This window comes from Molothrus aeneus, chromosome 9 (genome assembly GCF_037042795.1).
Source record: "Molothrus aeneus isolate 106 chromosome 9, BPBGC_Maene_1.0, whole genome shotgun sequence".
In the NCBI taxonomy this organism is placed as follows: Eukaryota; Metazoa; Chordata; class Aves; order Passeriformes; family Icteridae; genus Molothrus; species Molothrus aeneus.
Window position 1 is genome coordinate 3,558,725 of NC_089654.1, and position 20,186 is coordinate 3,578,910.

The window sequence follows — 20,186 nt, forward strand, 5'->3', positions numbered from 1 at the left end:
TGCACTTCCTGAGCATCTTGCAAAAGCTTTAGGAGCATCCAGTAATCCCCATGGTGTTCTGTAGCACTGAGGCACATCTGAAGTTGTAGATGCAGAAACCAGAATCAATTCCCAATATATGTGCAATGAATTATTGCACAATACAAACTCCTCTGATACCTGCTGGGCCACACATCCCTTCACACCCTGTCACAATCCCTGGCACCTCCCTGCCCCTTTTGAGTCAAGCTGTGTGTTGGAAGTTATTCTGCTTTCATGAAGAAAGCAGTGACTATCTGTTTATTCTCCAAATGTGGCCAATTTACAAGTTACTAAATGGAGGTTATTCAGCACAAGTGAACATCTAAAAATCATAAAATAGGAATGAAAAAGCCACTGCTCTGGACTGGAGTTGTTTGTGCCTTTCTTGTCTCTACAGGTTTTGTTTCCCCATTGCTTTTCCCTGCAGATGCTCAGCGGTACTTTCCAGGTCAGTCATGCCCTGAGGGAAAACGGAGCAATGTCAGGATGATGAATGTAAAATTTTTCACTCTGTTACTGAAGTATCTGTTTTATGAAATACTCTGAAATATTTTCCCTGGCTGCTATAGGAGATGAAAGTCATTCAAATCTATTTATTATCAAAATAGTAGGAATTCTGGATATTTTGCATGTTCTGAAAATCAATAACTTGTCTGAGAGTATCTTCATTAAAGGAGTCTCATATTCAGGCTTTTCTGAAAGGTGGCAATATTTTCACATGGAATAAGCATCTTTCAAGTATTTTCACATTAGATGGAAATACTTTCATCACTTGAGGCCGTTCTTGGAAGTCATTCAACTATGAGAACATTTGCTTTAAATAAAAAAGTGTTTAAGCCAGTGGGATTCCTGAAATTCCTGAGCCATTTATGCTCTTCTTTACACTTTTCTTAGCACATCTTAACTCAGTGAACATTTCCTTATCCCCACAGATTTAATGCTGGTAAGAAACAGTCATCTCATTAAAACTCTCAAGGCTTGGGGTGGCATTTCTAGTCTTTTATAATTAATTTTGTTTTGACTGGATTAATTTCTGGGCTCCTTGCTTGCAGACTCCCAGACAGAGTTATCTTAGCCCATGTGGTAGGGTGTCTATATACAGAGTACAAATGCATGCACACCTTTCACACAGAATAATAATATTGCTTACTACAGGAGCTTCAGAAAAAAATAACAACTGCTTTTCCAAATAGCAGTTAAGGTTTATCATATGCCAGTGAGGAAGGTATTGATAAACTGAAATAGAAAATATGAAACCAAAATCTGTGATATCACATCAAATTCCATAAAAAACTATACTGGAGACAAAGCAGGTGTGAGGTAGCAAACTACTGACCTACATTTATGAAAGAGAGTGTGACCAGATCTTGTAATTGCACCTTTAGGCTTCATCCAGCAAGACAGAAACGGTAACATCCATAAGGAATGATCTGCCTCAACTATTTCAGGGGAAAATCTCAGAATTGGCAACATTTAAGAACAGTGACTTGAACAGAATAAAATATTTACACCTCTACAGCATCATTTCTGCTCAGCAAAGCCCCAGTTTGGCACTGCACCCTTCCCTCCCCCGTTCTCACTGCCTCAGTTGTTTCCCTAACATTTGTTCATCTCCCATCTATGCTTTTTTATTTCTGCCTTTTCATTTACTTTCTCACTGATTTCTGCATTTCTATTTTAGTACCCTTATCTCTTTTTAGTGAACAAGGTCACAAGTGAGAGTGGGCTTTGGCAATTCCAACATTACCCGGCTGACGTTAATTGACATCATGGAACTGTTGGCAGTGTCATGGCAGCAGCCCCTCTGCAAATGCACATGTATTAAATGTCTCAGATACAATTTCAGTTTGTGCCCAGGACAAAAAATGCAGCTCTGGCATATGAACTGTGGCAGAGACCTGCTGGTCACGAACACAGTGACTCTTTGAGATCCTGTTCCCACAGGTGTGCTGAAAAGGTGACTCCTAAGGCACCAGTTTGGAACGTGGGTTTGTGTCCCAGTTTTGTGCCATACAGATTCTGATCCTGAGAGTATCCTCACACTTAATATTGTGCACCAAATACTTCCAGTACTCACCAGAGTCAGGGATTAATCCACAGGTAAGATCAGGAACATGTTTTTTTCAAGATCAGGGAAATCAGAAACTCAATTTCTAAGAAGCAACCCCTTTGATTCTGTGCCAGGGTACTGATATGTATTGCTAGGGAAATGAATTCTGGTAATATCTCTAATCTCTCTAGAGAAAATAATTTTCAGAACCCTATGTTCCATTATACCAATTATATACCATTATCTTATTATTCAGAAACATTACTACCAGCACAGAAGATTCACCAAATAAAATGTTAGTAACTTGATCATTATTTTTAGATGGAAAATTAATAGCTAAGTTATTAAAGAATATTCCTTTTTCAACATCTGAAAGTTAGTGTGAAAAGCACTAAAAGACATACTTTTAAATGGAGTATTGAAAAAGTTTTCTTTAGTGGAAGAGTCGGTGTTCAGAAATAGAAGCACTGGGTGAAAATGTCACAGCCACCAGTTGCTGTTGTGTAACAGAACAGTGTCTCAAACCCAACCACAGGTGACAGAGTAGGAGAGCTACAGGTGTGTGAAGTGTGAGTTGTCCTGATACTGCAACATTTATGTATTAAATAAACAAGTTATTTTGTACCTACCTCCCAAAACCGAGTTCAGATTTCCCACCATCTCTATATCAATGTCATTTTTCTTGGTTTTATTTGAAAATAGACTTCAGTTTGCCTCAGAATTTTGAACACATTTTCTTTCATGTTTGAAGGTTCTCTTGCTATGGCATATTCCAAAGAGGGAAAGCCCACTCCCACAGCAGGGGTCAAGCCTCTCTTGGACAGACTGCCAGCAAGGTTGCAATTATAATTTTGGTTACTGCATTTTGCACTTGAATAATTTTTTAAGATAAAGGCTAATCTTGTCTGTACCTTCTGTTTGCATGTAGAGGTTTCTCCCTTGCTTTCGTGCTGCTCTCCAACAGCTGCTCTGTTTTGCTCAGGCACAGGAACCAGGGGCACACTGGTTCTGAGCTGAGCTCGGTGAAGCCTCCTACATATTCAGCAACTCCCACTCTCACATTCCAGGATGGAATTCAGTCACAGATGGGACTCACTGGGGGTGTGTCATGCAAAAGCCCATCTCAGTCAAAACCCCCTCAGTTTGTGTCAAAGGCCATCACGCAGGCCCTGCTCCAGAACAGTGCCAGAAGTGTTTCACACCTCCACACCTCTCAGCCCATCTTTGTACCTCACAGGCTCCCTTTTTGGTTAGGTAGGCTTTTGTGGAGTTCATCAAGAGACTGGATGTGTAAAATGGGAATTAATAATGCAGCAATGCCAGTGGTTGGCATGTCCAGACCTGTTGGCTTTGATGGGACTATTCAACTGTGCAAACTAAAATAGGCACGGCAGTGTTTGCCAGCTCAAACTTCAGAGCCAAAACAAGGAGCTCATTAAGAGCAAACACTGGTCCTGGCACTGCAGTTGTGCTTTACAGACCCAACCAAAGATCAAGCACCAAAAAAGCCCAACCTACAATTTAGACAAAATGGATACAGGATTCCAACTTTCAGGCAGGTAGTGGGACAAAAATGTCAGCAAGGCAACAGCAATGGCTGGCCTGGGGCAATCATGGATTGACTGATTTAATGTAAAAAGTCACAGAAGTCTGGATTTTCCTGTGTTCATTATCTTCCTCAAAATATTCTGCAGCTATGTGAAAGGAATCTTGCTGTTATTTAACAGCCTTTCTTTGGTCAAATTCAATGAGTTAGGCCAAATAAAATCTTGGTTTCCCCATTGAAGCCTGTGTACTTCAATGGCGAAGTGAGAGAAGATTCCCTGCTGTCCTGCACCCAGCTGTACCTGGGGGTGGGGGAAGTGCTTTCAATAACACAACTGAGCAGTAATAGCTTAGAGTGACATAAAAAATGAACCCCAAATCCTGTTTCTTCAAACAGTGCAGAATTAAGTCTGCAGATTCCAAGACAAGTGTGTCTGTGGTGACTGCAGTAGAGCCACAGCACATAGTCCCTGGCAAGCAGAAGGAAATCTGGGCTCTTTCTACCTTTAAAAATAATATCTTTTGCTAATATTTAGTTAGAAGGGGCTTCACTGCTGTTAGTACTAACCCAATGCTTGAGTAGCCTAGCTAAAACAGACTGACCTAATGTGTTCAAACCATTTTCCAGAGTGTCAACAATCCTGTCTAAAAACCACAGGACTGACATCTCTGCTAGCAGCCTTTATGAACTTAACACCTTGTGCAGAGAACCTGGGAAAAGGCTGGAGGGAAGGAGCTGTGCTTGGAGATCTGGGGAGTCCATTGGGGTGAAGCACTGAACATCCTGGAGAGGATGTCACTGCCTATGCCACATTCTCTGGACAACCAAACTGCTCCAGCTTCTGCATCTGCCAGTCTGGCAACTTTAATAAGTAATTAAATCACACTGTGGACGTGAATACGCTCTTGGATAAATAATAGATGACAGCTCTCACACTGGCACGCGAGCACACAGGCATACCCAGGGCAGGAAATCACACACAGCATTTCATTTGTTGCTAATTTATCTGTAACAAAGTGAGGAAGATACCCTGGGGACTGGTGACTAACAAGGAGCATTGTTTATGCTACAAATCCCATCCGGTTATTAGGCTTTGAAAAGTGCTTTGTTTAGCTTATCAGTGCTTCAGCAGGAATGCCAGGGGCAGTATTTCTGTTCTAAGTGTATTTCTATTCCAATATTACTGACATATAAGAGGTTATGTGTTACCTGAGGGCTGAATATTTGGCTTGTGCTTCAGTGCCTTGTTGAATCAGGATCAGGATGGTGAACACTGCACAAAACCAAGCTCTGAACACATTTCCTTATCAATTTTGCAGCATTAAATTGAAGAACACCTTTACATAAATCAAACCTTTCTCAAGGACCACAGAACAGGACAAAGAATAGATACCCTATGGCATATAAATGCCCATCATTAAAAATTACCTCAACATGTTAGACCTTCTGCTTAAATTCTGCACTTCACTTAGGATGTGGACAAGTTTGTATTACACAACCAAAGGCTGCTGTTATGCAATTCTAAAGTATCACAAGTGTCTGGCAAGTTTTACAGACGTTTCACAACAGCATTGATAAGCTGCTACTCTGTCAGGTGATCAAAATACCTACAGTGTGCCCTTGATTCAAGTTAATGTTTAAAAATAGGAATGCAAGGTTTTTATTGGGATCAGGTACCTTTTCAATGATGTTAAATGTCTTTTAGGGGAGAAGATTTAGAAAGGGAGGGCAATAATTTCAGATGGAAAAAAACTACAATTCATTTCATAATTTATAAAACCTGAGAGTCCCTTGCCAACTAAATTAATAATAGGCAAATAAAGGAAACTAAATTGGACAATTAAATTATTAATTAGCAAATAAGGCATAATTTGCCATGCAGAATGATTCCACACCAACAATGTCACTGACTCTGCTCCTCTCAAACATTTTTGCACAGAGGAATGGCAAACTCAACCTCATGTCGGTTTCCTGGACCACTGTAAGAAGTGGTCATTAGACTGATTAGGAATAAATAATTGAAGTATTTATTTAGATGTTTTATCATTAGATTACTTTTGGAAAATCCACATGAATCAATTCTTCCTTCTAAAATGTCCTGGTTTTAATTTGCTTATAGTTAGTTTAGATCTGGATTGCCAAACCATGAGCTGTCCAGAGTAGCCTCCCTTGTCATCTGAACTGGCCTTGTAACTGAGACGGGGAGCAGCTGCTCCCTGCCAGAGCAAAGTGCCACTGTCACCCCTACAACTTCAAACTTCAAAGCAGGGGCTGCTTTACTGAACAATGCCACGTGCTCATGGAAAAACCAATAAATATTTGTGAGCACTCGACCTGCAGAGGGCTTTTAAACTTTAATACCTCTCCTCAAAGATGCTGATGAGAACAGACTCACCACTGATGCTTTAGAGCTAAATTTCCTTGTGGTAAAACTGGAAGATGTTCTGAGCTGAGCTGTGTCACAGAGATAAAGGTTTATACCCAGGAGCCAGGAGCTTCTGGCTTCATAGCCAACAAACAGATCAGTGCTTCACGCCTTCCTTTTGTGGGCAAGAATTAAAAATGTATCAAATCTGGTGGCTGGAGTTTAGCACAATGGGCTTGGATTTGCAGAGTTCTACTAGAATTGTTTTCTGAAATGCACAGCTCTCATTTTTAGCCAAAAGATGTGTCCAGATCTGAAAAGCTCCTTTTTCTCAAAAATCTGACTGTCACAGTTTGAAAGCCTGGCCCCTGGTGAGGTACCTACATGAAGAATTCCTTTGCAAATCTGACCTGTGGAAATGTGACCTCAGTGAACACCTGTGCTGTGCAGTGAGAAAGGAACAGAAACATAAGGATCTGATTCCTGAAAAACTTTAAGGCTTTCTCTGGAAGAAGATCTTTGAATTCTAAGTCTTTTTTTCAGAATAATTTGTTTCTGAATTTGAAGTTTAGTTTTGGTTGGGCTATTTTCCTTTCATTTCCTCAAAATGAATTAAATTGACTTCTACTGGACTAAACATTTTATCATTCAATTCTGGCTGAGGATTCCCAACAACATATGGGTTAGAACCACCAAAGACATTCAGATCCAAATATAAGACTGTGAAATAGTCATTCCTAAGGGCACTTGCAAAGTTTCCAGCCTAAAATGTTAGGAGCGATGAAAATTTTAATAGTGCTGTTTGAAATAACACATAGATTTACTGCATGAGAGGAAGGTCCCTAAAAATTTGTCATTTTAGGCAAAGTCACATTAAATATTTTATTTTGTTAGGACTGTTTAGTGCCATCAAAACCTCAAAGCCTCATGACACAAACACTGACTGCCATAATCAATCTCTAAGTCAATCACAGTTCAAATGTTCAAAGGCCAGCTCAGGATTTTGGAAGGGGTAAATTAGTTCTGGCAGCCCTACAGCAATCTCAGATATCATCTGTCTTCTCCTTCTATCAGATCCAGCTGGGCAGGCCCCTCATAACCATTGATGCTGGTTAGAGCCAACTCCAGCATCATTGGGAGTGCTTGGACTCAATAAATCAGAAATTTGATTATGTGCAGATAATCTATTAAAAATAAATGACAGACCTGGCATGTTTTTCCCAGCTGATTGACTCAGGACAAGACTAAACCATTGATGTCTTAGCTGAAGGTGACCCTGAGTTCCTTTTTCCACCCAAATGCTCCATTAATGCAATTGGAGGAAAGAATGTCCATACCAGGTGAAACCAGACCCACCTTGCCTTGGGACCTGCTGGACTCAGGAATTCCATGGCATCCATAACCAAGTCCATAGCTTTACTGTGTATGTAAGGAACTGCCTGCTTTTGCTCCCTCTGGATCTGCCACCCCTGGTCATCCTGCAAGAGCTCATTGAGTTTACCACCTTGCTTCACTCAATCACTGAGAGATCACAAGGAAATTAAAAATGTGTCACAATGCTGGATTTGAATGATGACTGAATGATTTTTATTCTTCCTACACAAACATGTATTATTCACACAGTGCAGGATCATTGCCTGGATCTTTGCTGTAATTCCTAGTCCTAATCAAACGCTCTGGGAGCAGAGCTGGAGCATTTGCAGGGTCTCAACAGGCCCTTGCACTCAAGCTGACAAGCTTCCAGCCCCTCTGCCTGGTGCCTGAGCTCAGCAGCCAGAACTGGTATCATCAGCAACAGTAAATATTCCATTTTCCTGTTTTCTGAGCAGCACAAACTCTCTTTCTGCAGACTTGCTCATGAGTCATCTGGAAATAAACCATAATCACTTGTCCCCTAGGAGTCATATATAAGTTAATTACTGTACAAGACAAGCTAATACAAAATACACAAGAGATTCCAACTTGTTGAGGTTGCAAAGGGCAAGGGAGCCTTTCAGAATTTCCATTGGTTACAGTCTGGGAATGCTGGGCTTCCCTTGACTCCGTATCTATCACATAACCAGAAACACATTTTGTTCTCTTTGTTGTAGGAGACAAAGCTAAAGAAATGTGGGTGTTATCCCTGTGCACAAATAGAGTAGATGCCTAATGAGCCTCTGTGTGTGCAGTGTTTGTAAACACCACTGCTCTGGGCTGCAGCTGACAGAAGCCATCACTGCTTGTCCAGCTGAGAGGATGTTCAGGATCTGCAAATGCCCCCCAGCCCTGCACAGGAAGTCAGAATGGAATGGGACATGCCAGATGAATTTCAGGTGCCACTGTGTGAAATAAAATCTGCTTGCCTGGAGTTTGATGTCCTGGACTTGGATCTGGCCATGGTGTCTTAGTCCTACCCAGCCATCCTTTGCTGGGCTATTCTGTGGTTGCTATCTCTGCAGGAGAGAATCTTATCAGTGCAGGAAAAGGAAAATCTGAAAACAATTTAAAGGCCTTTGGCATCTGACATTTTTCTGTTGAGGATGGAAACAAATACATTTATAACTTCATAGTAAAGAAAGATTTTTTTCCAGTAGTTATAGAAACACTATTGTTAAGGCTGGAAAAGCCCTTGAAAATCATTGAATCAAAGTCATGGCACATTATTTTAAAACTTCCAGTTGCTCTTATTTACAGATTCTCATTACAGGAGGAAAGAATGGTATGAATGGTGCTGATTTAAAATTACTAATTTGGTGAACTCATAGTTTTAGACCTGGCTCTGGCAAGAGACCTGGTTTCCTGAACACTCACCTGGATTCTTTTTGCCATTCAGTTTATGGTACAGAGAGAATCCCATTCTGGCATCCCAGGAAGGCAGAGAACACACCAGACTTTATTTCAGTACATTTAAGTGACAGACACAACTGCAGAGGAGGAGGGAAACAGTGACAATTAGTTCTGTGTGATATCTACACTGAGTTTCTGTGACTCTCTGCTAATCACAGTAAATTATTATTAATGAACTGAATATGTCAATCAAATTACTAATTTTGTGAAGACTCTGCACTACATCTCTCCCAGGAACCACAGCAACTCCAGCTGCCCCACCTGCCTCCAGTGAGCCCCTCTCCCAGCAGAAACCAGCTGTGGGCATTTATTCTGTGGGAAGTGTTCTGGACTGACAGTGCAGGCAGTGCTTACACAGGCTACTAAACAAGGCATTCTTCTGGCAGCAATCTCAAGGCCTGTGAAAGAACCAGGACCAAGCCCTTCTCCCTGAATTAATGTAGGTTCCCTCACTAGAAGCAGGAGAAATCCCATTTTTATATTCCCTGAAAAATCAGTAACTGTATTTTTATTTGCTCATTGCTTTCACATCTACAAGGTGCCGCTTTTGAAATGCTCATCAAGTCTTAGGCAGCCAAAAAGTAACAGATGATCTCAGAGGATACTGTTAAATTACAATACAAACTTGTGGAATGGGTAAAATGCACTAGAAAATCACACTATTTGTATTCCACTATGCAAAAAAACCCCAGCCTATTACAAAAGCCAACAGTCCAATAATCACATTTGTGTGAAAGCTCGAGATGTAACAAACATGAAGTCTGATCTTCAAGCATGAACTCACTTCTGAGAAGACAACTTGTCTTTTTAATCAGCAGCATAAAAATCCAGCTGTCCCATAAAATTAATTTCTATGGGTAAAAATCAGGAGTAGGACACACCAGGCTTAGGTCTCGTTCGGTCCCACATTCCTGCTTCCCATAAGAAACATTTGCCTAAAATAAAACAGCGATCTAGGCATAATTACATTGGTTTGCAGTCCTGTAAAAGCTTTTTACACAAACAAAAGTAGTGGAAGTTCCATTTTAAACAATTCAGTAAGTTGGTTTCTAGTCATGCATAAAGGTTTTTTAAATCTGTTTACTGTTTTTAAGGAAATCTGTGTGGTCTTGCAGAGGAAAATTTTTCAAAGACATCTCATCCCAACGTAAGCTCACTAACTGTTTATTCCAGCCCAGGATCTGTTTAACAGGAAAGGGACAGAACAGATTTAGAGGGTCCTTCTGTCAAGGCAGCCCCTGGTGTGGGCTCCTGTCCTCCCCCAGAGGAGGTATCCCATCTCCAGTCACTGGATAATCTGTGTAAAACCCTAATTCTCCAGACAAACGTGTCTGCTAAAAGCCTTCTTTGAGGCTGTGAGCCATATGGTTGGGATTACAGCATTTAAATAGTTTTTCCAAGTGAATACAAGGATGAAGCACAGAATATGGATGGAAATATGTCCATAATTGCATTTATAAAGGGATTTCAGGATTTTTAAGGCCCATGTTCTGCACCACTGGAGCCAGTGTGAGCTTGGCACCTTGGAGCAAGTGCAAGTTATATTTACAAGCCATTCACACTTTTTTCACCACACTATAAAAAGATCTATGTACAAAGGAGAACAAGGGGCCATGTTGTTAATGCTGGTGCAATAAAAGCACATTTTTGTCTTTAGGATAAAGATAACAGAGCACAGCCCCACATCACCACTGCCACTATGCCCATCCTCTGGGAGAGCAACAAATCAGTGGATCCCCAACAGCCAGGGAGGGACACCTCTGGGAGACACCATGTAATACTTCCGGCTGTTTCATGTTTTTCTAACACTGTTTTATAACATACAGGAAAAGGAGACTTTGAACAGAACCCATCCAGGACAAACAGCAACCACATGGCCTCAAAACCTGTTTCAAATAATGCCTCAGTAGTTATAGTTTCAAGTACAAAGATAGACATAACAACAAAGAGCATCAACTTCCCTCTTTCCCTGGCCTGGTTAATTTTCCCCTTTTCCATCTGTGAGTATGACCTAATGATACAGACTTTATTTGTATTTAATTTGGAGATCTGTAGAGGAGAAGTACCACATACAAGCTGGGTCTATGTTGTTTTTCTTAGCTGTACATACTTGGCCAGGCTTTCCTTCCCTCCACACCATTATTTACACTCTGGAGCACTGACTCCAGTGCGATGCATTATCCATGTTATGGCTGTTTATAGAGTAGAAGTGGTCTCTGTAACATGTCTGTTTTTCATGTCTTAAACCAATAAAACTTTTACATTGGACTTATCAAAACCATTCTGTGTAGATCTAAGTCTGTTGTGACTGAAATCAGTAATAAAACTTCTCTTGATGCCCCATGGAACAGAGCTAAGGCAACACTGAGCTCTCTTAATAAATTCCGCTCCGGTAAAAGTTTTATTTAAAAAATGTGGTTAACCCAAAGCTCTTAAAGAAGATTAATGTGGACTTATAAAAAATGTCTGATTTTATTATTAGTAGTAATTCATACAGTTTGTCCTGAAGTTTTCCTTTTCAGCTTCAGTTTGAACCATATGTTCAGGAAGTTCAACTGAAAAGCGATCCTTCAGCAATATTATTTTTTTCTAATTAACAATAACCACAGAGGTATTTTAGAGAAACCTACAGAGTCCCTCAGAAGGTTGTGGAGTGGGATAGATTAAAACAGGATTTTGTCAATTTTATGAAAAATTCACTGAAGCACAAATGGGTCAACTTCAGAGGAGTCCTTCCTTTCCTGTTCTACCAAACAAAGGATTCTGAGTGCAGCAAATCTTACTTTCCATGGGATTCTTTTGTGAAAGGCCTTGAAGGACTCTGGGATCCATCAGTGCCCCGTTGGCCTTGCTGGGACTGAGCACAGGCAGAGCAGTGGAGCCGTGGGGATCCCCAGACTTTGATCCAACAATCCAGGGGGTCAAAGCCAGTCAGAGGTGATGGGTGTCAAACACAAAGCTCAAGGAGAAGCTGGAAGCTGAGTGCCAGACTGGGTTCATGTAGGCTGGATGGGGATTTAGGAATAAACACAGCTGTGGGCTCAGCCAAACACTCTGTGTGTGCAAACAAAACACAAGAGGCACAAAGAAAAACCCTGCACTCAAATGAAAATGAGTAAAAAGTACAAGTCAGAGTGAGGTTCATAAAAATACCTTTGGGCCAAATTTCACATTCCCAGTCCTTGTACACATGATGAAACTGATGGCATCAGGAACAATTTTTTTCTGGATTTCAAACATGGTTTGTCTCAAATTTCCTTTCTGAGTGGCAGCAGATGAGGTGATGCTGGGTGCAGAACCCCTGCACTGAGGGCTCCTGGAGACTTCTTGTTACAGCACAGCTCACAAACTCCTCACTGGCTGTTTTTAAGAACAAAGATCATTGTTCAGCTCAACAGAACAATCCCATCAAAATGGCAGCAGAATGTTGTGCTGCTGTTTTCACTGGGGTCCCTGTCAAGTTGCATCAGTTGAAATGCTGAGAGGTTTTATTTCCCTGACCTGTCACACTGCTCGCTGTGCCCCGGAGCTCCCAGCAAAGCTGTGCTGCTTCTGCTGAGATGTTGTTTGTGCTTTGCTGGGTTTGTTGGTGGTGCCAGCCCTGAAATTCAATTTTCCTGTTTTCTGACCAGCACTAACTCACTGCTGTCACTGCGTGTGCAGCCTAATCTTACCGTCCTCACACTCTGCCCCCTTTCTCTCCCAAGACCTCTCTGTGTTGTACACGGAAATCAGCAGCAGTCTGGGTAAGAAAGGATGTGGAATTGGCTTTTCCAGAGGTACAAGCTGCTCCTTGGCTGTACCTGCTGGTTTATCTGGGATAACTGGCCCTGGAAGTCACTCTGGACAACTCCACCTTGATGCAGCTGCAATGCTTCTGTGTCCACGGGCACCCCTAATCCTGAGGGCTTCAGCCATGACCCAGGGAGCTTCCAGAGTAAGATCCACAGGAAAAAAGCTGTGGAGAGGAAACCCTCCCCTAGCTGATCTGTAAATCTCTGCTGTAAATCTGTAAATAATATAAATGTAAAAAAAATATGTAAATAAATCTCTCTGTTAATCTGTAAATACCAGTGTAGAAGAGCAAAGGCTCAATTTTTGCACAGCCACTTTGCAGAGGAAAACCATGTATTAAAAATAAAGAATCACATTCATTTTCACAGTCCATTGTAGAAAGAGGGTTCATTAATCCTGCCAATTTCCCTGCAAACATTAAATAACCTCCAATATGTTTAGCATATCTTCATTTTTTAAATTTGGTAGGTTGCTGCCTGACCCCCTACTGGAGGCACAGTCCCTGGTTAGCAGCAGTAACCTGCCCTCCCTGCAGACAAAGGTAACATTTACCTCTGTCTGCATTCTGACACATGCCAAACAACGAGCTTGAGCTCTTGGGATCAGATTTATTTATCCTCTAATTTTCCCACAGCATTTCAAAACCCACTTGGGCTTGAATGATCCTGCAGCCATTTACATTTATCATTTGACACATGTCAGATCAAACAACTCTGTGAAATATCAAACAGGCCTCCAGCATTTTGCTTTTGTGTAGTTTATTGAATCTCTGGGGTAACATTCCACAAAAAGCAGCATGGAAGTTCCTAATCTCACCAGGCCCCAGTCAGAGGTTGCTTGTTGTACTGGGAGGCTGGATACAAGGGAAAAAAGGAAAATGTTCTTTATTGTGGAACTGTGTTGCTTTTCACACCTCTTGTGAGAAGCAACACAATAAGCCAAGGAAACAACCTTGACCCCTAAGTGTTTATAAATCAGCATTTACTGAGTGAGCAGCACATAACAAATGGATTGAAACAGACCCAGCAAGGAAAACCAGTCTGTACCATTGTTGTGTTTACCTTCTGATGCAGGTACTGGCAATACTGTGGTGGAATGTTACCATCCTGATGCATCCAGAGCTTTCTACTGAAGGTGCTTCTGGAATTCTTACCTGGAGAAATCCTGCAGTTGCCCTAGCAGGGAGGAGAACACAGTGAACACAGTTTTTTTTCCATGAAAAGCCTGGTTAATTAAAAAACAGACCTAGAGAGGGTCAGGCTGGACCTTTCAAATATCACTCAGATTTGAACTGCAGGATTTTAACTTGCCTCTAAAATTTCAAATCAGATTCCAGTAGAAAGCAGTTGGATTTTCCCCCAGGTATCCAAATCCAAACAGTTCACACTGGCTCTGCCTTTTAATGCTGGAATCCCAGTTCCCACGATTCTGTATCAAGCAGAATCCTTTTCTGCTTGATACAGAATCCAAGGGTTGGGGCAGCAGGGATCCCTTTTAGAAGGGTTCCTCTGGATACTGTACCATGATTGAACAGTGTAGGGGCATTTGGACAGCACAGAAAGGTTCTACATTCAAGAGATTTTAACTTTCAAAGTGCTTAAGAGACACATGGAACTGAAATGCATCAGAATACAAAATAACCAATCTCATGTGAACATTCAGCTTGCAGGTTACCTGTATGACAGGCTGTTATTCCTGACTCTTGCCTTGTGAGGACTCTTCACCCAGGTGGGTCTCATGGAGTTTTTTCCTACGAGTTGCTCTTTGCTTCTTTAGAACCAGCATATTGCCTTCTCCATGTGAGCAAAGCTTGGGCCTCTCTGCAGGACTCTTGAAGCAGCTGATGACATGGTGGTTGCTTCCCTTCTTTTAATTTGCATGATAATCTGTCAGCAAGTTGCACCTGAAGGGGTGAGGATGGCAGGGTCTGCAGCTCAGGGGCCTGACCGACGCCAGCTGGGGCCCTTGGCCAAACTTCATCAAGCCATGACTGAGGCTTCTCTTGGACTGGGGCAGTGGGAGGGGTTTGCCACTGTGCTCCTGCCACAGGCTGAAGGACTCAGCAGTGCTTGGCATGGCCAAGGCACGCAATGTGGAGCCCTCAGAGGGCAGATTTACAAGAATGCCTCAAGCCACAATCAGAGTTTAACATTACAGTGCCCAAGGACCTGCAGCTGAAGAGTGTTAGAACTCCTGAGGTTTAACATTTTACTTCTTGGCTCAATTTGAATTAAATTTTAATTTGAGAACCTGGCAAACTGAACAATTTGCTAAGTCTTGTATAACACAAGGATGGTCAAGCAGTCTCACTGCAAAATCCTGCAGCAGTGTTTGTGTTATCACAGCTGATTTCTCAGCCACTCAGAGCTCTGGTTTTAAAATGGATCATATGAAACTGGTAGGCACACTGGCTTGGAACAAAAATGCAGCTATAAAGTACAAGTATCACAAGGGGAGGAAGGCATTAAAGGCCATGCAGGAAGTGTGAACAGATCTCTGTAACTGTGTCGTGCAAGCCCACACAAGGCACAGAGAGTCCTTGAAGCCTGTGCATCTACATTTTACACCAAGGCAGTGTGACTGCTTGTTCCCTTTCCAGACTCCCTACAGCCCTCGTGCTAAGTCTTGCTACCAGTTCAGAGAGAGAAATCGAGGCCAGTTTGAGGATAATGATATAAATAGCAGGAAGTTTATGGAAACTTTGCTGAAATTGTTTGTGTTGAGCTGCAAAGAGGTAAAAGTGCTGGTGCAGTGCCAGCCAACCCTGCACATCTGCCCCTGTATAACCTGTACCTTTGTTATCCATTTGGAGCCTGTGGACTTCATTTTTACACATTAATTGTATATTAAAATAGAGATATTTAGATTTATGAATACTTACTGGTTACAACACACTGGTCTCCAATTGCTTTTTCCCACTCTGTCTTTTCAGTTGACAGATTTTATCGTGCCCCTGAGTTGGGAGCTCTGACACCCCACTATGTCAGAGTCATTTTCTTGCTTGTTTTACTCTTTTTGTTAAGAAGTTTCTTCATTTTATTCCCATCAACTTTCATTGTCTTTAATTATGTCCCTGAACTTGTAAAGCTGCTTCTCCTGACAATGGGTACTTTGGAAAGGGTAACAACTGCTTTTCCATGAACTACAAGGCAGGAAGTGCATTGTTTCATTAAAAAAATTACCAGATGTTTTCCAGGGCTGACTACTAACATTAAAAAAAAGGCAGAAACTATTATTTTCCAAATATCCCCAGCATAATTTTGTTATTGTGTGACTCCTGTTTGCATTTAACTGGGAATTGCAGCCTAGGCCAATACTAAAAAAGGAATTTCTCTCAAGCTAAATGTGTAAAGTCCATCTATGTGAATATTGACTCCATGGATTCAAGTCCATCTGAGTGAATCATGTTATTCCTTGTGCTGTTCCTGCCAGTCCAAATACTGGCACTGGGGTACCTGCAACTGGTTGTCTTGTGTTCTCTGACTGGAACAAATGAATATTCCTTGTCCCTGTGCGCAGGGATTATTGACAGAAAATACCCAGTGCTTCACAGTAAAGTGACTACATTTTATTTCTCATTAAAAATTAAAATGTATACTTTAAATGATAAGAGGGTATTTTTAACATGGACAGTACAGTAAGAAGAAATTACCCGCATCACACATGCCTGGAAATTTGCCGGCTGTTCCCAGCTCCCAAGCCTCTGGGTCACAAGCTGTTCATGATGGAGCGATACTCTTTCTGGTGTTCCACAAGCTTCAAAAATACTTTGTATTTCTTGTCATAAAATCTGTGTAAGAAAGCTAATGTCAGCAAAGCCTGAGATTTGAAGATTTAAATCCCCTGCAATATGTATGTTTACTTGCTTCTCTTAGCATCAAAGACACTTTGACTCTTTCCTGGGTACAGCTGCTGCCGGGGTCAGAGCCCTCCCTGTGCACTGCTGGTGCAGTTTCCACCCAAGCTATGATTTCCAGCTGCAATTCCACCTTTCATTTCCCTACAGCCAGCTTGGCTTCTCAGACAGTTTTTCCCCAGAGTTCTCTGTCCTGAGAGCGAGGAGACACCGGAGCTTCACAGAATTCATTCAGGTGACAAAAATCCTCCAAAATCACCGAGTCCAGCTGCTCCCCCAGCACTGCCAAGGCCGCCACTGCCCCGTGTCCCCAAGTGCCACATCCACAAGGCTTTTCAATCCCTCCAGGGATGGGGACTACCCTGGGCAGCTGTGCCAGAGCTGGACAACCCTTTCCATGAAGAAATTTTCCCAAATATCCAATCTAAACTTTCCTTGGCACAGCTTGAGGCCGTTTCCTCTTGTCCTGTCTCTTGTTATTTGGGAGCAGAGCCCGATCCCCCGGCTGTCCCTTCCTGTCAGGAGTTGTGCACAGCCACAAGGGCCTCCCGGAGCCTCCTTTTCTCCAGGCTGAGCCCCTTCCCAGCTCTCTCAGCCTCTCCTGGTGCTCCAGCCCCTTGCCCTGGACACCTTCCGGCCCCTCAGAGCGAGTCCCGTGCTGCGGGGCCCAGAACTGGGCCCAGGCCCCGAGTGCCCCCGCCATGTCCCCCCCGTGTCCCCTCAGCCCGGACCCGCCGCCAGGGGGAGCCCGCGCGCCGCCGCCAGTGCGATCCGGAGCCCTTAAAAATGTAACGCAAATTACCCTTAAAATACAATGTAATAGAAGATAATCCTTAAAAATTAATAGAAATGATCCTTTAAAATATAGTATTACTAATACTTAAAATATAATATAAATAATCAGGCCTTAAAAATTAATAAAAATAATCCTTAGAAATACAGTATGAACAATGATTAAAAATACAATATACCATGATTCTTAAAGCATCTGTATGCTAAGCACTATTGCAGTCGAGCAGGGCTGTAAAGAGACACCCCCCAACCTCATCTCCAGACCCCAACTTTATCTCCCTTGAACTCTCCCAGTGGAACACACCAGGGCCAGTGTTACCTTTTATGCTCGTGGTTGGGCTGCACAACTTTTCCAATTTTCCCCATTTTTGCCATGGCCTCCTAGGAAAAGACAAACACCAACTGGAAAAGCCTGTTTTGATTTAAAATACTTTTTGACAAGAACAAGATGTTTCAAAACCAATCGGAACATTAGTGATGTATTTTGTTTCGGCTGAACAGGCCAGATGGCAGCAAATATGTTCAATCCCATTATAAAGTAGTCAAGAGAACAAAGCTCTGCAGACCCTCAGTAACCAAAGTCTGTTCCTCTCTCTCACTGGGAGTCCCAGGCAGAACAGAGTTATCTTTTATTATTTACTCTAACCAAAGGAAATGTTAAACACTGCATCCCTGGAGGGGAGGGTTCTCATATAAAATGATATTGTACTTGAGATCCTGTAATCATATTCTGAAAGTATTGGTTCCCTGCAGCAAGGGAGGACTCAGGGGTGCTCCACAAGCTGAAGGTAACCTGGGAAGGTCTGTTCTGCAGCTCACAGCCGCCCTCACATTCCAGCACAAAGGTGTAAGAGGCAAACTCTGATCCTGCTCTGTTTTTGGCCAAAATAAAGTCAGAGCTCACAGAATCCCCTGCAGGAGGAGTCTCTGGGACAGCCATGTGTGGAAGGGAGAGGGATGAGTAATTTGGTTCCTTTTCTGATCTCTGTGAGATTCTGATTTTCCGTGGATTCTCCCAAGCAATCCCACTGGAATGAGAATCACCAAAGTTAAGAGGCCTGAGCTCTCAGATACTGTGGAGGCAGCAGACACTCAGTGATTTCACAAGGAGAATCAAAGCAACAGCTTTTAGATGGGAGACTGTTAAAAACATTAAAGGTCAGGACTCAAGAGTCAGTGTGTGACTAAATCAGGGTTCAGAGTTTCTAAGCAGGACCCGAACTGTTTTAATGCAGTGCCTAAGAATGAGGATGACCCTGGAGAACAGGCAGCCTGTGCTACTGCTGGAACCTTTTTAAAAGGCTGGAACATTTGTAAAAGGTTTGGATGATTTTACAGGCTGGAATACCTGCCCTAGTGAAATTTGTGCTTTCCATTAATCCAGCACTTTTCAGCAAAGGATCTCACAGAACTTCGCAAGGTGGATGAGCAATGTCAGTGCAGTGTCACCAGCCCAGGGCAGGCTCTACCAAAGGCAGAAGCATTGCCAGGTGTGCAGTCAGGACTCCACTCTGCTAAGGGTGCTGATACAGTAGCAGGGAACATTTCTGTGCTCTCATATGCCCATTCTCCTTCATAGGTGCAGAGGTTGATTGTACTTGGATTCCCCAAGAAACACCCTTGAAATAACACTTGCAGAGAGATAGTGTGTTCTTTTGCCTGGGACATGTGAGCCTGCTGGCACTGAGACTCTGCACAGCAGCCAGATTAAAATACTGCCATGGAAAGGCTGATATCCTTCCCAGTAAGAGAAATGGGCATTTTATTCCCTGGCCTTTAACAGGTGACACTGACAATGCTCAAGCATTGTCCCTGTTTACAATAGTCAGTCCCTTACACGGCCAGCTGGATTTACAGTCTATCCAAAAAATGAATGAACACACAGAAAAAAAAAAAAAGGCAACTCAAAGTAGAAGCCAATTCCCTCTGGTACAATGGCTACTGCTTTTCCATTGTGCCTTAGGGAAAACAAAGCCCCCTGAAACACTCTCTCACTAATGGAAGAGTCACCTTCCTTTCTGCTCCCTGCTTTACACCTCCTTTTGAGCTGCCCTGGAGACACTGCACAAAAATAAACCTGTAACATCTGAAGTGTCTAAACAGGCAAATCCATTTTTTATCACAGGTGCGACAAAAATGAAAGGGAGGGCCAGACTTTGCATTCCCCTGTCTGTGCACACTCAGGACCAGGACACAACACCATTCCCAGGCTATGTTCTGGCTGTGACATGGGTGCTCCACACCCTCGTGTTCTGCTTTACTCTTACAGCTTCTACAAAATGCTGCTTCTCTTCTCATCATCCACCCTGAGCTAAGGAGAACAACTTCCAAGTTTATCAGTTTTCCAGTTTATCCTCTAAAATACTTTGGCATTTTTAAATCTACTGAAAATACACAGACCTTTGAGAATCCACAGCATTAAAGTCTCACAGCAACTACCATGGTTCTGTGGAATAGCATTGCAAAAAAATACACAGCCAGCAATTTTCAACAAGTCACCCATTCTGTGTTGCTCAAAATATCCTAAATTAATTCCCTCTCTCAATTCACATTTTAGTTGTATGTTTTTCTGTGTTTTAAAGTCAGTTTGGTCATTGTTAGCTTGAACAAAAAACTTTACTCCCAGAGGAGAGTCTTTTCAACAGTTTTCTGGGGACAAAGAGGAACAGAACATTGAAAATATGAATTTATAATGAAACAGGAAACAAAGGGACATTAGAATTGCATTACTGAATCGGATCAACCTTGTGCACTGCTCTGTCTCCAACAAAGCCTTAAATATAGCAAAGTGATAATACTGCCGTTCAGAAATAGTTTGTTTGAGGGTTGACATCCAAATCCATAATTCCAGTCACCAAGGATTTCACAATCTTAATTTGAATGACGCTCTATCTTCTTTGTTTGCCAGTCTAGACAGTACAATGAATACAGTGAT

At 42.2% G+C, this 20,186-nt stretch overlaps 1 protein-coding gene and 1 long non-coding RNA gene across 6 annotated transcripts in view; both read right to left on the minus strand.

The window, feature by feature from the left end:
* Positions 1-8,109: 8,109 nt before the first annotated feature.
* Positions 8,110-9,638, minus strand: LOC136560238 (uncharacterized). Its single transcript, XR_010784098.1, has 3 exons — positions 9,593-9,638; positions 8,773-8,885; positions 8,110-8,414 (listed from the first exon to the last, which is right to left on the minus strand). It is a non-coding gene; the product is annotated as an uncharacterized lncRNA (long non-coding RNA).
* A 6,511-nt stretch (positions 9,639-16,149) lies between these two features.
* The window catches only part of FGGY (FGGY carbohydrate kinase domain containing), a 128,032-nt gene continuing 123,995 nt past the window's right edge, over positions 16,150-20,186 (minus strand). For all 5 annotated transcript variants that reach the window (XM_066555441.1, XM_066555438.1, XM_066555440.1 and 2 more), the window contains 2 exons: positions 17,571-17,632; positions 16,150-16,393 (listed from right to left, as the gene is read on the minus strand). In XM_066555441.1, coding sequence (XP_066411538.1) covers positions 16,312-16,393; positions 17,571-17,632 — 144 coding nt within the window. In that variant the 3' untranslated portion in view covers positions 16,150-16,311. The remainder of the gene's footprint in view (positions 16,394-17,570; positions 17,633-20,186) is intronic.